Here is a 16821-nt window from a genome sequence, read left to right as displayed (position 1 = left end):
GCCCGCCGCCGACGCCACTTCCGCCCCGCCCGCCACGTCACCCGCCCGCCTGCCGGAACCGCGGGGGCGCTACGGGAGCGCTACGGGAGCCCCGCGGGGCGGGCGGAGCCCGGCAGGTACCGAGGGCGGGCACAGGGCGGCCTCGCCCCGCGAGCCTGGGACCGAGCGCGGCAAGCGGGAGCGCCGTTCTTACGGGATGGAATTGTAATTGATATTTCGTTTTGATCGATAAAGTAATGGAAAGGTCTTTGGGAAGGGCGGGACGCAGGGCAGTGTACAAGAACCCTCTGGAGGCACAAGTGTTGGGAGCAGCAGCTGAGGGAGCTGCGGTTTTTGAGCCTGGAGAGGAGGAGGCTTAGGGGAGACCCTTATCGCTCTCTGCAACTCCCCAAAAGGAGGCTCCAGCGAGGCAGGGTCCGTCTCTTCTCTCTGGGAGCCAGTGACAGGACAAGCGGAAAGGGGCCCGAGCTTGGACATTAGGCGCAATTTCTGCACGGAATGGCTGAGCAGATATTGGAAGGGCTGCCGAGGGAGATGGTGGAGGCGCCTGGCCCTGGGGCTGTTTAAGGAAAGACCGGACATGGTCAAGTAGATACGGTGATGTTCAGGCCGAGGTTGGACTCGACGCTCTCGGAGGTCTTTTCCAAGCTCATCAGTGAAATACACAGGCCCATTCTCTACAGCCCTCGCACAAGCAGGACACGGAGCCGCAGGGCCCAGGGCAGGCGCTGAGGCAGCACAGCCACACCTGGACTTGTTCAGGGTAAGGTTTCTGTCAGTGCAAGATGAAACCCACAAACCTACCTCAAATTACAAGTCCACAGTAAGAAAAACCAAACCAAACCAAGCCCTCAATCCAAAAAGCTCATGTCATTGAACGCTGATTCATCAGACAACTTTAAAATTAATTACAGTAAAAAATTTCAAAAGTTATCCTATATATTCTCTCAAAAAAAAAGGGGGCAGGGGCTATGCCATCTTCTCGAATAAAGAGAGCCAACAAATAAGCAGACAGACAATAAATGATATGAGCAGAAGGCAGGAACTCTGTGCTGTTGTGTGTCATCCATGCTTTGTAAAAATGATGCAGAAAGATTTCCCTGTTACCATTATACCTGAGCTAAAAGCTTTTCCTCTTGTGGTTTCACATTCAGTCTACCTTCCCTGCACATATTTCAAAGGTGTATTTATCTGAAACCTTTTTCAGAGATGCAGGAGATAGTGCATGCACTGTTTCAGTAGAAGCGAGGTGCCCTATAGAGACACTTGCCAAAACCCATGCAAAAGCCATGCTTGTATTACACACACATAGAGACTAAAAAAAAAGAAAACCTAGACAGTTTTGATAACACCATATGTTTCTTTCTAGTCATTGCATCTCAGTCCAAAATAGAGTAGCTTACCCTTGGGAGACAGAGAAAGGAGGCTTCAGCATCTTCAGTTTATTCAGTACTTAAGTCTCTCAGTCAGCACTAGGGCCAACCAGAGCCATCTGCTGCAGCAGGGTTTGCAAGGCATGCTGTACAAAGAACAAACACTGTCCCCAGGCCTGCCAGCTGGCACGTGACTTTGGTGGATTGGTTGATGCCCCTACAATTGGCCAGGCCACTCAAGTTTTTACAAGCAATTTTTTAATCTCTCTAATATGCATCAGAAACACTTCATATTTCCCTTTCCACTTTCCCTCCCAAGCATATTCTTAAGTAACCAGCAATCTGCATGCACTCTGTTTCTTCTCTGGTTTCTTCTGATCTTCAGTTTCAGTACGTTTCTCATCCTGGGTGGAATTAACACACACCACGTGCTCACCAGCACAAAAGACAGATACAGGGACTGCGTACATTGAAATGTACGAGGCTGAAAGCAACTAGATGAATCCAACCTATGTGGAACACACACTTTGGTGGGCTAAGCAGGTGCATTGCTGTTGGCCTGTAAGAGGCTTGAAAGACATGACTGCATCCAATTGTTTACCTGCATCCAACAGTAACGCCATCTTAGTGCTGCTCCTTTTTTCCTCGTTAGGGTGAGAGTCTTGCAGTGATTGTTGGTTACTGAGAATCCCTCACTAATCCAGCAGCAGTGAGACAGGAATTCCTGAAACCACAGCTGCATCTTCAGTTTCCGTCCCTTAAGGAGTGCAGAAGGGGCCTGAACAGAATGCATTTACAGTATGGCTCAGCTCTCCTTTTCCCAGCTCACCTCTCCCAGAGCCCCACCAGCACGTGGCTTTAGCTGATGGGTCAGGCCAGAGTAATGAAATATCTCAGCTTCAAATGGGAGAGGGACTGAAAGGCTACTTATGAGCTACTTTCAGTAATTCACGTATAACCATCTCTCAGCAGCACAAGCAAGAAATATCCAGTTCACAGCCATGGTATTAGGATTCTGCAAAGTCAAATGCTCAGATAAATCCCTCCCATAGAGGACATCTGACTATAACATGGAGGGGATGCAGAATTAAAAATTAGCTTGGAAAGACAGATCCCAGGGCTGCTTCAGTCCAACAGTGCTGAAAGAAAATCTGCATGACACACATATAATTTGCTCTTCCTTTCCTGCCTTATTACAGTTTTACCCACATCCTACAATTCAACTTTATGATGTACCTGGCAGATGTGAAAGCAGACAAATTCCTCTTACCACATCACAGCTCCAAAGTCTGGGGCACAGCTGCAGTCACCACCAAGAAGATAGGGAATTTTTGAGCAAAACCAGGGAGCTGTATGCAAACCAAAGCATGTGCAGCTGAAGACAATCAAGCTGTTTATCTTTTATCCCTAACTTCTTCATTTATCCTTGCTACTGTTTTCCCCATTTCAGCACCAAAACCTCCTTCCCTCCTTCCAATTTGAGCTAATAGAGCTGGAAACCTTGTTTCAGTCCAAGAAGAGCATAGGAGGGCAGCTCTCACCTCACCATTCCCCGGGCTACACTGAACAAAAGCAAACTCACTGAAAGTCTATAGTGGCAGTCACTGGAGACAGCACTAAGGTTCCTTTTAAAAATAAAATTAAAAAAAAAAAAGCCAAAACAGAAAGGACACCTCTCTATCTGTTGTGCTGTGTATGCAGCACAGCAACTGCATCCCTCTGCATCAAAAGGAGAGGATTTATGAACTGCATTTGGAGTCACCCAAATCCTATGAGTCTAATGCATAGATGATATTTAGCATATGCCTATATCCCTGAAAGGAGCAGGGGCTCCTCCACCTTCATTCAGTGCTGGTCAAGTCACAGTTGTTGTCACTTCTGCAGCTTCACACATTGGGTTTGCCACCCTGCAAGAGAAAGGAACTGCAACTCTTGTCACCTGCTCTCCTACAGATGAAGGGGAGCTGACATGATCAGAGAGAAGCTCTACATGTCCTGCCCCTACCTGAGGGATCACCTAATACAGATGTATCTGTCTGTTTTTCAAGTCATTCCCTGCTCTTTCATCCCTGAAAACCAAGTATGTAATGATGTTTAATCCTCTACCCTGAATGTTATCTTGCAGATTCCCATCTGTGTCACTCATAGACAACCAGAGCCCTAAATTGTCCCGGAAGGGTTGGGATATACACAGAAAATTTCAAGGTCTGGAAGAGAGCCAAACCAGGAAGTCTCCTTAAGTCTGTAAGCTCTCAGGCAGAAAAAAAGCTGGACATAGCTGCTGCAGATTCACATTGGTAGAAAGGGACAGTAGAGCAAGCAGAGTCCAGCTCCCAGGCCATCTGTTCCCACTGCAGCCAGCTAAAATATGGCTGGTATTTGTGAGGGGTGTGCACTGATAACTGGAGACTCACTGCTGTTCCAGAGTACGAAGTGGAATGCCTTCATATTGCTGCATAATGACCACATGTGAAAGACACAGAACACAGCACTACCACCAAGTCCTTCTCTAATTTGAGAGCTCAGTCATGTGATTTTTTAACACCATATCTGCACCCTGCATGAAAAAAGCTTAAGTTCAGTTGGTTTGTGATACAGAAGATCCCTTACCAGCTGTCTTGGGAATTTCCATGGTAAATACAGCACACACAACACCTTGTCTGTCCTCTTCAGGAAGTGAAGAGGAAGAGGAAAGGCATTTTCAAGGCTGTGTTCAAAATACATTCTTGAAGACAATTTCTCACCCCCCCATGGTTTAATGATTGCTAAAGGGGGATGCTACACCTTCTGAAAGGTCAGTATAATTGTATCCAAAATGTTATGCCAAGCAGTAGTACATTCACCTGCTCCTGCTGTAATGAGCATTTTTCAAACATCTTATTTTCTTTACTTTTTAAGCATGTTTTCCAGTCAAGCCCTGATAGACTGTATTGAGAAGTTTGGTAACAATGCTTATCAGGATTTAGTTCCTAAAAGCCACATGTGCTTTCTTGATCAGATGGGATCTTCATGTTGATGCAGGGCTCCCAAGACACACATCAATGTTCTTCCTAATGATGATACCTTTTCTTGAAGCCCCAAAATTCTTCCAACTAAAAAAAAAAGTTATAAAACGCTAAAAGGTCCCAGTGAAAATCATGGGAAAAGTCACCAGAGCTTCAGGGACGGCGAAGGGGATGAAATCATTTGGGTCCCACTTATAAATAATTTAACGCAGCCCAAAAAAATCTGTACAAACACATGTATAAACAAAAAAAAAAATCTCATATTCCACAGATGTTGAGAGATTCAGCGACCTCTTGGGGGCACAGGTGGAGGATAAAAGCCTTCACAGCTTACAGGCCTATAAAAAGACAGATAATGAAAATGTATGAAAAAGTAGTAGAAAATAGAGTTCTGGAACAACACATTGCATGCAATAAAATCATATGTAAGCATAGTGAACAATCGGTAGTCATACAAGAAGAAAAACAGGCTGATCGAGCAACAGAGCAGATGCCAAGCTGCCAGAGCATTGTTCCTGTCCAAGCCATTTCTTCTGTTCTTCGGCTGCGGTAATTCTACCATTACTGGAAAGAGATGCTATAATGGTTGGTCGGAGTAAAACTTTGAGAGTTTGGTAGCATTCTCAAAAACATACTCACTTTCTGCCTCTGCTAACTGCCTTGCTTTCTGTCCAAGGCTTCCATAAGGATTAACTGAAAGCACACATTTTGAGCTGCATTTTATTTTTACCTGCTTGCACCTCGAGGAGGCACTCTGGGAGGCCTTTCTGGGAAAGGAAGCCTCTCTACTTGGTGAAGAACTGGGCTGCGGCTCCTTGCTGTTTCTGGGACTTCACTGTCCTACAAAATGAAGAGAAGTGCTTACAGAACAGCAGGATCTGGTTCTTGGTATCCTCACAAAAGTGGCTACATTTTGGCATTTCTCTAAATGCAATGCCAGCTCTGAGCTCTTTTTTCAGCATGAAAACAAAGGCATGTACTTAAGGACAGCAGAGCAGTACACAGCAGAGGTGAGAGCTTACCTCAGTGTCCCCTTCCATCCCACTGCTGACACTCAGTATACTCCGAGTGCTGGAGCGGTTACTTGCACTACCTGGAGGAAGCAAGAGAAAAAACTGATTAATAAACCCTGGGCATTTAACTGCAAATTCCTAACTCAAGGCTCTTTCTAACCTCATGTTTAATTCTTGCAAATTAAATTAATTCTTGTTTAGATTAATTTATTTTCACTGTTTTTTTCATGTATTTGGGAACCAAACAACAGCATTTCACACAACACAAACCACAGCACCAAGCAATTCAATTATGCTTTCTTTTTAGAAGATTTCTGCCTTATCTTTCTTTATCCAGTCCTCTGGTCAAATACTCACAACCACAATCTATTCTTTATATCTATCATATCATATAATATGAAAAGATCTAATGCTAATATCTGGAAGTCAGGCAAATATTTTCACAAGGGTTACACACCCAACACTTATGTACATTTAAATTATCAGTCCCCATATCTTTAACAACTGCATGAAGATAGATGGCTCTCAGCACTGTCCCATATTCATTCCTGGAGTAACTGCTTAAGAAGTTATTGTTCCAAATAAATGACTGTTTACTACCCCTTCTTACAACAATCCTCCATCACCACAGAAATGTTTCCAGGTCTATTTCCAAGCTAAAAACAAGTTTGTTCAAACAACCTTCAGCACCTATCTATGCAAACCCATTAAACTGTCATGGGATTGTTTTCTCAATCAGTCATGCCAATTCCAAAGGTGACAGCAACTCACAAACATACCCTATGCTGCTATGGCTGGTTTCAGTACTAAATAGATAACATTCTATAGGGCTGTGAAATAATGGGGATACTACTATTCAGAAACCTGTACACTGAAATGGTGGCGAGAGAGGTTTTCTCCTAAGATGCAGTCCCTCCCTGCTAGCTTTGGTAAGTCTCATCAGCTGGTACAAACAGCAGCACTTTAGAGTGCTAAATCCTGTGCTAGGGTCCATTCTCAGCATCACCCCATGAGAAAGAGGACCAGGCTGCATACAGTGAGCACTGCAGACTTGTTAATGCTTCTCTCACACGTGCTTGTAGGTAAGTTACTGGCTCAGCCAGCTGCCTCTGGCACCTATTCTGGATGAACGCCAGCTGCACCTTGCCAAGAGTCACAAAGGTGGTAACCTAACAGGAAGTCAGGTTTCCTTTCAAAGGACCCAACTGATCCTAAATGATTTCTGCAAGAATTGCTCAGTCTGCAGTAAGAGTAAGAACGACACAGGGATTTAATTTGTACAAATTAAATGTAATGAAAAGCAAAGGTAATAAAAATGTGCAGACTGTCCAACCACTCAAGAGGTCCCACAGTTACCAATGAACAATGCTGTCCTTTATGTAAAACAATTGAAGAAACAATGTATAGAGACTGGCTTCCAGCCCTTCAGGCCAGAAGAGCACACAGCCTGCTGGCAGTCACAGCATGGGAGCATCCTTTCCAATAAGGCAGCAGCTGCCATCTACTTTTAAGAACTGAAAACAGGTGGCATGCCTTCCCTGAGAAGGGCTCAAGAGAATCTTTTGCTCAGCTTTCAGGTTCTCCTCCTGCAGAGATGCAGACAAAACATGCCCAAACCACTTGATGCAGACCCGGAATTGCTTTTACAGTTTTGAGAACAGCTGGCCTGAGGCATGCAAGGTTTGGGGTGGCATTGTCAGTGCTGGGATTCAGGAACAGAAGTCCTGTCCCCTGGGTTGGCCCCAGGGTAAGGCTTGGAAAGTGTGTTCCATCCAGCTCTCCTGCAAGAATGGTGATGCTCATAGGTTACTTACTTGTTGTGCTGGATGTGCTTTCTGTTTTCCAGTCTCCTCGTTTTAACTCCCTTTTTGGTGGAAAAAGGTTTTTCCTGGGGGTGTATTCATATATTCCACATTCTGGTTTCCCCAAAGTATTACGAGAATGTCGAATGGGTACTGTAATTTCCAAATCTGGAAGGGAAAATGAACAGCTCAGAAAGGTCTATGCAATTATAGCCTCCAAGAGACAGTTTTGCACTGAAGGACAGAGTTAAACACAATTGCATAAGGACAATCAAAACTGTGTATGAATGAATCAAGATGCACTCCACAGATGGGGACATCCTTTTCTTGGCTGTGAAAGTGAGCAAAGCAGTTTCCTTAAGTTTTTGACAACTGGCACATGGATGTGCATATTAAAATATCACAGAACCACAATACACATGGACACACCTGCCTGAAGAACTTTTTAATATGGTTAGCTGCTTCATTACCAGAGAATATCAGAATCAAAGACTGTTACCTGCACTTTTGTCTTTTTTTTGCTTCTCCATTTGCCTTCTGGTTATGCTGTCTCGTAGACGTTTCAGATTTTCCTAAAAACATCACAAGATATTCTTTTCAGGGCTTTGGATAAAGAAAGATGAGCAGCTTTCTGACAAAACCAGTATTATATTTTTGCTAACTTTGCTAAAGTTTATAAATAAAATCATTATATTTTAGCTAAACTTGTTTTGCAGTCAAGCTGTAACAAAGCTTGCTAGACCTGGCTGAAGTCCAAACTATGTCAACAGATTTTATTCTATTCCTTTCAGAAACCCATGTGTGCCTTTCAGAAGCCAAGTTTCTTTTCTGATGTTCATTATGTATGTTAAGGTCAAGTTCACATATGGGCAGATGCATATATAAGCAGCAAATTGGGTTTAGAACTCTGTATTTTCTGTTTGCACTGTGATACTGGCACAGAAACATGACCCACAACCAAGTAACTGCACCGTTCTTTCTGTACCAATGAACAGATTATTCTGACTGCAGGGACAGAAAGGGCTGCCATGCATCCCACAGTGTAAGGTACAACTCAGAATTCAGGATATCCCCAATGAAGAAATGTAGCTGGGAGCAAAGACTTTTCACCATTGTGTGGCAGCATATTACACCTTACAGTACAAAAAAGTAATGAGAAAAAAGACAACTTTTTTCAGCAGGGAAATATGTACAGATCTGAGAGGAGGAAACCCCTGAAAAGCAGAGGAAAGAACTGCTGTACTGTGAAGCAAAATTCAGAGCAGAGACTTTGAAAGCTGCTCATGGTATGGGGCACAGAGTATGCCCCTTCATCTCTTCAACATCAATTTACTTAAGTAGCACTGTGTTCTTCTCTGGTAGAAGAAGGGACTCCTCCGACTCTTTCTGGGTAGAGAGGACCTTTCCAAGTGAGAATCAGGAGGAGAAAAGCTTTGCCTTTGCTGACAACTTCCAAAACAATGTCACTCACTGGAGAAGACTGCCACAGCATGAACAAAAGGCTTCAAAAGAAGCAGGCACTGGTTTGAAAGAGTGAGCCAAACTCTAACTTGAGAATGAAATTTTTCCACTATAACTGATAGTTCCACCAGTCGTTATGTCACTGCTGCCAACTGACTCCCTCTTTCTGTTAAGGCACCCAAGCACTCTGCTTTTACTAATGACTATTACTAGACCTTGTCCAGCTGCAAAGAACAGTCCTGTAGCCACCAACAAACAGTTGGAGAAATCAGATCATCTACCAGCTAGGGCTTTACAGCCAATACATCATCTGGGACACAGAGTCTTCACTGATCTCAAATGGATGAGAGCCAACAAGTTAAATGTTCATCACAGAAGTCCCCTGCCAGCAGGTAGGTGCTAGGTGACCTCTAGAAAGGTGATTTAGCCAACTGGATTTGATCCAATTCCTTGTATATACAGATCTTCAAAAACTGATGCTATTACGGCAAGACAAACATCTGTAAAACTGCTTACTGGGAACAGCCTTCCCATGGCAGGAGAGAACTCTGCTAGCTGAGGGACTATGCTAGCAGTCTTCCTGTTCCAACCAGGAAAAAAATGTACCCACGCTGAGAAGGTACATTTTGTGATCTATAGAGAGACGGCTGTATTTCTTAAACAGTAGCATAAGTCTGTACCTGCTGGAACCGGAATGATTCTGATCTCTTTTTCTGGTTCAGTTGCCACTCCTTAAAATGAAGTACAGCTTCATCCACAGTGAGGATGCCCATTTTCACTTGCTCCTGTAATGTAATCAGCTGCCGCTGACCTGGGGTTTTCATTCCAGCAAATGGATCATATATACTTGATTGAGACAGGTCCCTTACAGGCCTGACTATTGTCTCTGAGGAGAGAACACCAGCAAAAATATTATTAAACTTGTGGATCTACCTTCCTCACTGAATACAAAGAGATCAAGCACCCTTGATCCAGCAGACATAAAAAAAAAAAAAAAAGAAAAGAAAAAGAAAAAAGGGGGGAAAAAGTATTACAGACTGAGTGTTTCCTAAGAAGTGTTTTCTTCTTAGGCCATCCTACTATTTGTCATGTCTAAAAGCCCAGCTGAGAGGTAACCTCGTACACAAATATATTCCAGGGATAAGCTCTGCTCTTAAAAACATAATTTAAGTAAAGAGCACAAAACATATTCCTTAAAGCACCATACTTCCTCAGCAATTCACAGAACAGAGCTTTTACCTTAGCTGTCACAAAGCTTTTTACCTTAGCTATCACAAAGCTAGATTCTATCTAGGTAATCTGTGCCCAGATCTGTGTAATCTAAGCCCAGAAACTGAAAACTCATTCTACTGATGCTGGCATTTTTTAACTCATTTGTAACATAAAGAAGAGTTCCCAAGACATGAGATGTGCTCCCCTCACACTCTGCACTTATAAAAGTTCCCAGTGTCACAAATGGTCAAAAAGATTGGGTCATCCATAGAAGACTGTTATCCCCAGAGCTTTGCAAAACAGTCTATTCTGTCATATTTCACACCAATGAAGCTACCACAACAATCTGCTTTTGGATTACTGAAAGGAATTTCAGGGTGAACTTCTGCCTTACCTTTCTTAACCCTTCCTCTAGGGACATAAAGATTCTCAGGTCTTTGAGCCTTCTGTGCAAAAACTGCAAAAGAAACATTCTTTAGATACTGAAATGCATCTCATGAAGACAGAAATAGCAAGGATGAATATGGCAAGCATACACAATTCTGCACTGCCTTACAGCTTCTGTTACCTTTCTAAGTCCATTGAAGAAAACAAAGATTTGTACAGCAGAATTCCCTTTCTATTGACCTCAAAGAATTTAGCTCAGCCACCTCTAAGAGAAATCTGGACATTTCTCCTTAGCCCTGTCACAGCAGGAAGAAGTCACAGGAATGACTCTCTCACATGTCATTGTGGTTCTTGTTAGAATGGAAAGCTTGGTCATATATCATGAACAAAGCTGCCTAATGAACTAGGAGGAAGAATCTTCAATTTCAATAAAACCCCACCTCAGAGGGAGGTACTGAGGTATAAAATCATGTCCTATACAAATGCAGTTGAATCAATGATAACATTACAGATCAGCAATGTCTCAATTTATTGGTTTGATTGTGTCCTTATATCAGGATCTTTCCTACTTAGTTGGACTTGTTTATACCATTTGGGGGTAATCTGTCATGCTACTGCTTTCAGGAAGAGCAAGCTTAGGCCAAGATCTTGGGATATAACACCCCCACATTTTCAGAGTAGGCAAAAGATGAAAAAGCAGATATTGAATTGGATCCCAAAAGTAACTTAACTCCAGAGTCAAATAATCCAGGGATCCTGGCATTTATTTGGCAACTGGAGCCCATGTCAATTGTATTCTACAGTTTACTGGTCTACACTTCCACTGATAACCAACTCACTTTTGGAGATGTACAGTTCATTGTCTGGCTGTGGAGAGCTAGATTCTGGTCTTGGAACAGGAACTGGAGGTCTGTTAGCCATTTCCTGTGGAAAAGTGTCTTGTTCCACTGAGTAGTACACATCTTCACCATACTGCTCATGACCTCCTTCCTCAGAATCTGGCACATCCATGCTACCACCTACAATGAAGCAGAGTTTGTAAGAATAATAACCTGGCCACTTCACTGAACACTGGTTCCCTCCAATGAATTATGTACCACATTATTACCAAGCTGGTCATTTCACAGCCAAAACCACCCAGTTTTGCAGTGCCTTAGATGTACCAAAGACCTTTATGACAGGACTTGATAAAGTCATTAACATCTAGTAGCATGTAACTGCCACTATGCCTGTACCATCTCTTTAGAGAAACAGTGAAAAATCTCCTAACTCCCCTTAAGAATTTAAGGAACAGTTAGTTTAATTAATTTCAGGTTAATTAACGTACTTTAATAGTGAACAAATCAAACAGACCAATGGTTTCCAAAAGCTATGTGTGATGGTCTACAAAGTACTACAGAGAATTAGTCCTTTGTCTGAAAAAAGCAAACTATTTGGGCCATCTTCTATCCCTAAGAGATCATGAAGAACTCTCTGGTTCTGTTTAATTGCTTTAACTGTGCTACTGCCATCCTTCCCTCAAAATAGGTCTCACCTTCTAAAAACTTGCGGAGCATTGAGTCCTTTGTAGTTATAGAAACTTCATCTCCAGCAACTGCAGTATCTGGTTTGGACTGAAGCATCTCTACATCTGAGGAAAAAAAAAAAACAACACAAACAGAAAGATGAACCTGTTAATTATATCCTTCAATACATGGAACAGTGTAATATGACATAATAAACTGGACCTTTACTTTGTGGTGATAATCAAAGAAGCTGGGCAAATGACCAGACATTTTCCTTGAAAAAAGCTTCTAAGTTGCTATGTTCAGTCCACTCTGCACAAATTTTTTCCAGCTGCCTGATGCTTACACTTGAGGGTGACTAACAATGCTATTGAGAAGTTCTGACAAGACTTCAAGCAGGCATTGAGTTTTGGCTATTCTTGAGCGTGTGTTTGCCAGGTGAAAGTTTTGACCTCTGGGCAGTGCCCCAGAGAGGAAACCATGTGGCTTGGAAAAACAAGACATTAAAGGCAATTTTCCCATGACACATAAGATAGTGTTTATTTTATTTATTGGAATAAAGTCAAAACAGTTGGCTGAGTTAATTACTTGTATCTGGAAAGCGTTTACAGGGTCAATGATAATTCAGTATTGAGAAAGGACTGACAGCAAACAATAAGATACTTTGTGAATTCAGTGTTTTGACATAAAGACTTCTGAATTTAAAGAAAAAGACGAACCTCATCATAACACTAATATAATCTTAGAACTAAAATAAAATGTTAGGTAACCATGTTCCTAATGATATTAAAAACAAGAGCGATATAAATGGATTGCTGAGGCTTATTGATATAAGTGAATTTTTGAGATATATCTATTTCTATGTCATAGATCTACTGCTATGTAAACTAGATAGTTTGGGTTACATGTGAGAATATGAAATACTTTTAACTCATTACAACAGCTTCAGTCCCCTGTTACCTTATTCTCAAACAAGTTCCTACGAGAAAAATTGACCCTGTGGTATCTAATCTTCCTTTGATCAGTCTCTGAAAAACTGTGGTGGAAGCACACCTTGATCACAATAAAGGGGCACAGTGCTACAGTATGGCTACACCTAAAATAGCCCAGGTATTATCCTCTACACCACAGCCATATCTACTCACATACAGGTAATTCCTAGAAAAAGTACTTCAAGAGAAGTTAGTTAGGATGCCCTAGTGAGCCATCCTCACAAACCTTCAAGTCAGTACAAAAGCTTAAATCCTTTATTTGTGATGGTCACTCTAAACCAGCCAGCACTCACATTAATTTCAGTAAGAGTTTGCCTGTGTGCTGGTATTCTAAATTATATTGAAACACTTTCACTTTGAGAGAATCAATCCAAGTGCTGATAATTGCACCAATTTAAACTTATCTGTTATGATACAGGTAGATTATAAGCACTGTTCAGACAAGCTGTTAATATTCTTCAGGCAAAGACTAACAGACCAGGTGAGGAAAACAGAATTTCAATAAAAGACTCCTGAATGGAAGGAGAGCAGAGGTTTGTGTGCAAAAGCAACACACTAGAACTCCAGAAGAAGCAGGAAAGAGAGGCTTTCAGAGTCCAGTTCAAAAGTGCTAAATTACAGGGAGCTCAATTTGCAAGAAAATTCCATGCATAGTTTCTGGGAGATCTGGGCATTTCAGGCCTCGAAGAAGGGGAGTTTGGCTTAGTAGTGTTGAGCTTGTTTTTTAACCATCCACAGGCTTTGTCAATCAACCCCATTCAGAGGTGCACTGATTACAGGCAGACCTACCAAGCATCTAGAAACTCTCACCCATTACTGCAAACAAGAGCAGCTTTGTTCCTTGCAAGTCCAACCTGATTTACTGCTCTTATCTCCACCTGAAGGCAGAATAACCCTAGTTTTGGTAGCAAAACTATCCCTGCAGTGGCCAACAACACTTAGTAGAGAAGAGTTTATGATTTCAAGGAAAGAACCAACACAGTCTTCTGGGCTTCATAAAAAACAAAAATGTATTTTTTTTATAGTATCATTTAATCTAAAAGACAGTCCAAGACCAATATAGCCCATAAGCACAAGTGTTTCAAAAAGAAAGCTTTTCCCCTGAGGCAGCACACTTCAAAACTGCAGAAACACTAGAAGTCCTTAAGTACCTTAAGGAGGTACTTAAAATAGAGAAGCTACATTTTCTGCTCATTATGGGAATCATATAATAGATCAGTGGGATTAAGTCAGACCAAACAGACAGGTGAGTAAGAACAGCAAATTTACAATTGCTTAACAGAGGTACTTAATTTGGTGTTTTCAACTGGCCTCACTGAATATTAGTACTATAGTGAAAAAGTTAAAAATATGCATATTTATCAGAATTAGCTCTCTATTTTTAGCAATAAACCAATCAGATTAGAAGAATGATTTTTCACTTATAATCTTTTTGGTATACATATTTCTAGATGTTCACTTTCTTTTGCTCTCAAGCTGTTGCACTAGAATGTCAGCTCTTGTTTTTCAGTTTCCCAGTTGTCAGTAAAATCACATCTGACATAGCGTTCTTTTCTGTCAGTTCCTAGGTACCAGTCCTCAGGAGGAAAAAGCAGAACAATGTAGAAAATTAAGTCTCATTCCAAATGTTAATTTATTTGCTCAGGGTTCAGGGAGTCCTTGAAACACTGAAGAAACAGCTCTTGATCTTGTACACTATCAATTAAGAAAAGGTATAGAGCAATTTTGTCAGTCAGCCGATGATGGAACTGTAGCATAGTTTCCTTGTGGTGAGAGCAGAAAAGCTGTAACTGAGGAACTCCTGTATGTGAGAGAGACAGGTCTGAGAAATCTGATCTAAACACACCTCCCATTGCAGAGGGCTTGGATTGGGTGAGCTTTAGAGGTATCTTCCAACCCAAACCTTCCCATGATTCTGTAACTCTATGAATATACATACAAAGATCTTCTGGGGCACCCGGGACAAATCCAGCCATGGATTCATAAAGCTCTTCATCGGAGCCTGGATTCAAGGAACATTTCATTAACAGATCAGTGGACAGGTGAGCCATGGACTCATAAACAGACTCATCCTCCTCGCCTTGCATCAGCTCTTCCTTAATGTGACTCTTTAGCATATCTGCAGTTTCCTGAAGAGGAAGGAGAGCAAAAAAAAAAAAATTAAAGTCTCTTTTAAATAAAGAATCTAGAGAATAAAAGCAAGCAAAAGATATCTCACTTTGTCAGCAGTGATAAAAAAACCCTCTGAAGACAGCTCATTCCCAAAGATTAAGGCTTCTCAAGTGACTTAAATCCCCACTACAGCTGTCTGGGTCAAACTTTTGAGAACTTTATTGTATTAATAGGTAACAAAGGTGAAACAAGGGCTGCTGACACATTCTGAGTAGCCATTGCAGCCTCTCACCCCACCAATTTCATGTCCTACCCAATATCTGCAAACTCCCAGAACATAAGCACAGCTCATTCTAAAAATACCAATGTTTGTCAAAGGCTATTTTGGGGCATGCATAGCTAACCATAAGGGGGAAAGCTTATCACATGCAGAGCACCTGCAAAATAGCAAAGTTTTAGCTTTGATGTAGATTCAGTTTCAGTTTCTTGGCATTAGAAGCAGCATGTAACACCCAGAGTGGGAGTACACAGACCCTTTTCTGTGATATTAACAGGAAACCTCATAGCAGGCAGCAGTTCATGCAATACAGGCAACTTCTGATTCACAGGAGAGCAGAATCCTTTCTTTTGCATTTGCAACAAAGAGCAGGGGGGAAGGCAGAGCTTCACCAAATCACAACACAAGGACGCAAAAAGCAAAGCTTCATCCCATTCTCCTTCCCAAATTCCCATAATGTCACAAGCACCACCTTAATAGTTACAATACTACAAGATATTCTTCCATTCACAAATGCAGACTCATGGGCCCTCAATCCACAGGGCATGTGTGTCAAAGCTGTCTACACATGCTTCCCTCCACAGTCAAAATGTGTCAGGCCAATAGTTCACACAATGCTTTACAAAGGTGCAGAGGAACCTTTGCCAGAGAGAAAATCCACAGGGCATGTGTGTCAAAGCTGTCTACACATGCTTCCCTCCACAGTCAAAATGTGTCAGGCCAATAGTTCACACAATGCTTTACAAAGGATGCAGATGAACCTTTGCCAGAGAGAAAATTAGGTGAGCAACGGGGTTTAATGGTATTTTCAGACATCCATACTACTGATAGTAGTCACACTATTGCAGATGGTTTGTGTGCTTTGTACTGTGCTGCACTGACAGCTCCAGCAGGTCAGTGAGGAGGACCTGCCCTTAACACAGCTCTGTCACTGTGCTGGTGGAGAGAACATGGAAGGAGCGCAGTACTGCAATGAGAGGTTGGAAGGACTTGCTGCACATCTCTCACTTACCCCAATGCAAAGATTGTGATCTCACTATTTACAGTTTCTGCAGCCCTCCTGATCTCAGAATATAGAATGGCTTTTATTTAGCTCTAATGTATAACTGTCAAGAAGCAAGGCCCAAGTCCAAGAACTACCCATGCCTCCTAAATAGGGCTCAAACACTACAGTAATTGGCTGGCAGAACGGTGCTAAAGCTAGCAGATCTATCACCCAGCACTCAGACAATGTTAAGGACAATTAAGCACAACTTTTCAACCTAAAGCAAAGGCAAAAAGAATTCAGATGTGGTCAATGTGACCTGAGTCAAGGAGCTCCTTTTTATTTTGAAGCATACAGGCCAGAAACAGCTCAAACTGAAATGAAAGGAGAAACTCCATGCGTACCCAAGTACTGCACAGAAACAATTGCTTAGTGCAGCTGGAGTCAGGTCCATGTCATAATCTGGAAAAGTCAGAGTGTGTTTTCTGGGGGTGGGGTTAGCTCAAATAGAAATGAACTGTCAGTTGGGATCCCTGATAGAACAAACAGGGAATGGACAGCTATACCAATGCAGGGAGAAATGGGTATCAAGTGGAACAGGCAGACTACACAGATCAGCTGTGAATGAGCTAGTAAGCAATCCTGCGTATACTAAAACTAATAAGACAGCACCTCAAATTGTATCTTCCTAAACATA

At 42.1% G+C, this 16821-nt stretch overlaps 1 protein-coding gene across 1 annotated transcript in view; it reads right to left on the bottom strand.

Moving 5' to 3' along the window:
• Nucleotides 1-3128: 3128 nt before the first annotated feature.
• Nucleotides 3129-16821, bottom strand: part of PIK3AP1 (phosphoinositide-3-kinase adaptor protein 1) — a 35646-nt gene continuing 21953 nt past the window's right edge. Inside the window, exons 8-17 of the mRNA XM_036385297.1 lie at nt 14690-14879; nt 11788-11883; nt 11093-11272; nt 10261-10323; nt 9335-9540; nt 7693-7765; nt 7206-7361; nt 5401-5471; nt 5109-5218; nt 3129-4716 (exon numbers count right to left, since the gene is read on the bottom strand). Of these exons, the coding sequence (XP_036241190.1) occupies nt 4662-4716; nt 5109-5218; nt 5401-5471; nt 7206-7361; nt 7693-7765; nt 9335-9540; nt 10261-10323; nt 11093-11272; nt 11788-11883; nt 14690-14879 (1200 nt within the window). The 3' untranslated portion in view covers nt 3129-4661. The remainder of the gene's footprint in view (nt 4717-5108; nt 5219-5400; nt 5472-7205; nt 7362-7692; nt 7766-9334; nt 9541-10260; nt 10324-11092; nt 11273-11787; nt 11884-14689; nt 14880-16821) is intronic.

Source organism: Molothrus ater, chromosome 8, assembly GCF_012460135.2.
Source record: "Molothrus ater isolate BHLD 08-10-18 breed brown headed cowbird chromosome 8, BPBGC_Mater_1.1, whole genome shotgun sequence".
In the NCBI taxonomy this organism is placed as follows: domain Eukaryota; kingdom Metazoa; phylum Chordata; class Aves; order Passeriformes; family Icteridae; genus Molothrus; species Molothrus ater.
This window is presented reverse-complemented; position numbering and strand designations above follow the sequence as displayed.